The 3,616-nt window shown below is 40.5% G+C and overlaps 1 protein-coding gene across 1 annotated transcript in view; it reads right to left on the reverse strand.

Annotated features, from left to right (window-relative positions):
* Window positions 1-284: 284 nt before the first annotated feature.
* LOC119277097 (deoxycytidylate deaminase-like) overlaps window positions 285-3,616 on the reverse strand; it is a 4,617-nt gene continuing 1,285 nt past the window's right edge. The window contains exons 3-9 of the mRNA XM_037558316.1: window positions 3,259-3,298; window positions 3,036-3,094; window positions 2,790-2,827; window positions 2,107-2,170; window positions 1,977-2,030; window positions 686-787; window positions 285-610 (exon numbers count right to left, since the gene is read on the reverse strand). Of these exons, the coding sequence (XP_037414213.1) occupies window positions 548-610; window positions 686-787; window positions 1,977-2,030; window positions 2,107-2,170; window positions 2,790-2,827; window positions 3,036-3,094; window positions 3,259-3,298 (420 nt within the window). The 3' untranslated portion in view covers window positions 285-547. The remainder of the gene's footprint in view (window positions 611-685; window positions 788-1,976; window positions 2,031-2,106; window positions 2,171-2,789; window positions 2,828-3,035; window positions 3,095-3,258; window positions 3,299-3,616) is intronic.

The following is a 3,616-nucleotide window of genomic DNA, read 5'->3' on the forward strand; positions in this document are numbered from 1 at the left end:
AGGAGCACGCCTAGGTGGAGGAGCACGGCATGGGCCTGGAGGGCAAGCGCTCAGGCGGTGGATGGGGCACAGGCTCAGGCGCTGGATTGCCAGCACAGCCTCAAGTGCCTGGAGTGCGAGTGTGGGCTGAGAAGATGGAGCGCGCTGGAGGCGGAGCTGCAGGCAAGAAAGACCCGTGCACGTCTAATTTGAATGGTAGGGGGTGTAACTGCAAAATTGACTTTTTTACAAAAGTTTGTGTCCTTGCGTCAATTATTTCGCGGAGGGAGTATCACACAGCTACATATAGGACTTATCACGATTTACTACAGTGAGAATCCACCGTAGTGAGAGTTAAATCATGGTGCAACCACAGTTTACAGAAGAATGGTTCATGATGCTGAGCACATACAAATTTCTCTCCACCTAGTAATTCGACTGATTACAATATTACAACAGCTAGGCCCCTGGGGGAGTATATAACCCAGCATGACAACCTTTGAATGATTGACATAATTGTAAGGCATTGGTTCACATTTGCATTACCTAAGGGCGCACAGTTCATTCATTAGACCCTTGGCTCCTGAAAGTTGATTGGTATTTGTGCCATTTGCGGCTGATGCTTCCTGACCTGTGAGAGATGATGCATAAGAATGTAACTCATGCCAAAACAGTGCTTATATGAGAAACGATCAAATGTCAGTACCTTCACACCAGCCATTGATAATAAGTTGTGAGAAGCAACATAAACATGATCTGAGTTGTCGATCCTTTTCTCTACAAAATAGATGACTTCAGATACACCTGACTGCAACAAAGAGCAGCACAATGGTTAGAACTGAGTAAATTATTTTCGTTTTACGTGAGCACAGGTAGAAGTTACTTCCACATAAAAATAGTGTGAGTACTTATTTTTGTTGATTTAAGGGGGGATAATTACCAAGTGAAAGGCACAAACAGTAATTTCATATTTCAGAATTTACATGGTAACTGTTTTCTGTATATTTAAGGGAAATAGTGTAACATGAGAACTGCTGACTGAAACGCCAGACCAGTAAATTGTTGTCAAATGTAGAGTCTTTGCACAATAGAGTTATAGATTTTAAATGGCAACATTTGTAGTGAACCAGGATGGTTTGATTAAAAAGGGCAGCCCGGTGCATGTAGCTCCTGCTCGCGCAGGGTCCAGGGAAGGGTCCGACCACTTACAGTCCGACCAGAATGGTCAGATTAAACGTGAAAATATTATGTAGTACTCCCTCCGATCCATAATAAGGGCGTGTTCGGTAGCCCTCCACGGCCAGAAAATCCTCAACTCCGTCGCCCAACTCCAGCAGCCAGCTTCTCTCGTGAACTCTGGGAGTCAACGATCTGTTCGGCGCGCTAGCTTCCAGCCGCTAGCGATTGGCGAGGTCAAAAGCCCACAGAAAGCATATTCGGCCCGCTTGGGCTGGCCTCATTTGCCTAGTGGCCCGAGGATATATGGGCTCCTGTCGAATATGGAGGGGAACGGAGACGAGGGATGGATGTGACGCGAGTATCGAACCGGTATGAATCACTTCGCGGTGGCATGAGGATGTAATTTCTCTCAACTCTCGCTTCTCAGTTTTCGGGGAGCTGGGGTTTTCCAACTCCACGACTCCTTCAATTTTGCACTACGCTAATAGCCAGCTTCTCTCTCCCATATCCCAGATTTAAAGCGTTCGTCTGGGCTCCCAATCTGGAGTTGAGGAGTTGAGAAGTGGGAGTGCTACCGAACACGCAGTAAGTGTCGCAGTTTTGAACTAAGGTTGAACTAACCTTTATTCAAAACTGCAACACTTATTTTGGATCGGAGGGAGTATAAACTTAGGTGCACATTCATAGAATACGTGTTTAGAAATATAGAGAAACTTGTAACGAAGAAAATGTGAGGTTGGAATGCATTTCATCAATGCTTGGGTGAATTCTAACTCCAAAATGACAAAAATCCATGTTCATTTACTTTAGGTACTAACCTGGATGATAATCTTAGCACACTCATTACAGGGGAACATGGTGACGTATAACTTCTGCAGTAGAAGGGGAACAATAAGGTATTTGTTGATGACTAATCAAAGAATGGAGAAGGAGAACGAAATAACAAACCTGTCCAGCCGCTGAAGCATGGTTTGTATTTAAAATAGCATTAACTTCAGCATGGACAACATAGCTGCCAAGAAGTAAAAGAGGGTTAGATTTGAACATCTAGCTGCTATAAGAAACTATTTTGTGGAGGACAATGCATCATACCATAGCATTTAGCAAATGCATAGAGATCATAATTTCATAACAATGTTAGAATTGCTACAATATCTCGCAGAAATATCAGACAACAGAACTCTTTTCTGTTTATAACAATGTAAATCAGGCAATAAAACTTACATTCTCCACACAAAAAAATGGATGACAACATAGTGAAGTGGTAAGATATGAAGGGTTGACAGTTTTGCAAGTGGCGAGCCAGACAATTGCTAACCAGCAGTGCAGCTATATTGCTTGTAATCAGAGTTTCTTACACAAAACATGTTTGCTTGTAAGATCAACTATTGCTTACACAAAACTAAGGTAATCAGAGTTTCTTTAACAATAGCACAAAACAGAAAGGGTTATCTGGTGGGTTTTCTGAAAAACACCCACTTGATCAGTAAATTCGAATTTTATTAAAGTTCCAATTCTTTTCTGCTAATTAGATGTGCTTACATGAGCTTTTTTGCGACGAATGAGCTTACATGCGTTATTTCCCAAAACAGAAAGCAACAACCATTTTACTGAAGAAATTCATAACTTACGGATATTTTGTCTCCAATGGATCCCCTCTTGCAGATTTCTGTAGTAGAAAAGTAATACAAAGAAATTAATATCTGAAATAATTGAATTCCAGCAAACATGTCAAATATATTTAATTGGATAAAAAAATGAACACCACATGAGAAACTTAAATTTACACTAGCATCAATAGAGCTAATTCACTAGTTCTTATTAGTGAATGGACCTCAACTTACAGCCCTTCTAATTAAAGCTTCAAAGATAATTACCTTTGCCCAAGGAAGCTTATCATCCGAACAGCCTCTTGGGAATCCATTGTAGCCAATACCTGTTGGTAAAAACAATTGAATTATATTATCAAAAGATGACAAACTATGGCACTTGGCCTATCACAGCAATCCTTGTACTTTGCTTATCATTACTGCAGCCATCAATTAAAGTTTTGGATAAATCAAGTTACATATCATAAACCAGCTTAGCCTCCATCCTTACCTAGGATAATGCCCTCTTGGCTAACCAAGCAAGCGCCAACCTGCATAAAATGGATTTTAGGTAGAAAAATCATAATGTTTGACAAATAAAAGTGAAAAAAATGGAAAATCTTACATGAGTTGCTACTTGCTACCTTATGTTAAGATTTATTTTTATGTCACATTTACTGAATAAATGATGTCAAACAAACTTTCAATACAATCAACAGGACTGTCAGTGATCCCTGATATTGCTGCTTTGTGTGAAAAGCTCGAAATCACTATAATAGTTTTAATTTCGAAAGGCTGATCAACTTTTCATTGAGCCCACCTAGAATGCAGTCAGCCAAAGTTGCACAGATATTGATCAAGCCAACCCC

The sequence above is a fragment of the Triticum dicoccoides genome, chromosome 3B (assembly GCF_002162155.2).
Source record: "Triticum dicoccoides isolate Atlit2015 ecotype Zavitan chromosome 3B, WEW_v2.0, whole genome shotgun sequence".
Taxonomy (NCBI): domain Eukaryota; kingdom Viridiplantae; phylum Streptophyta; class Magnoliopsida; order Poales; family Poaceae; genus Triticum; species Triticum dicoccoides.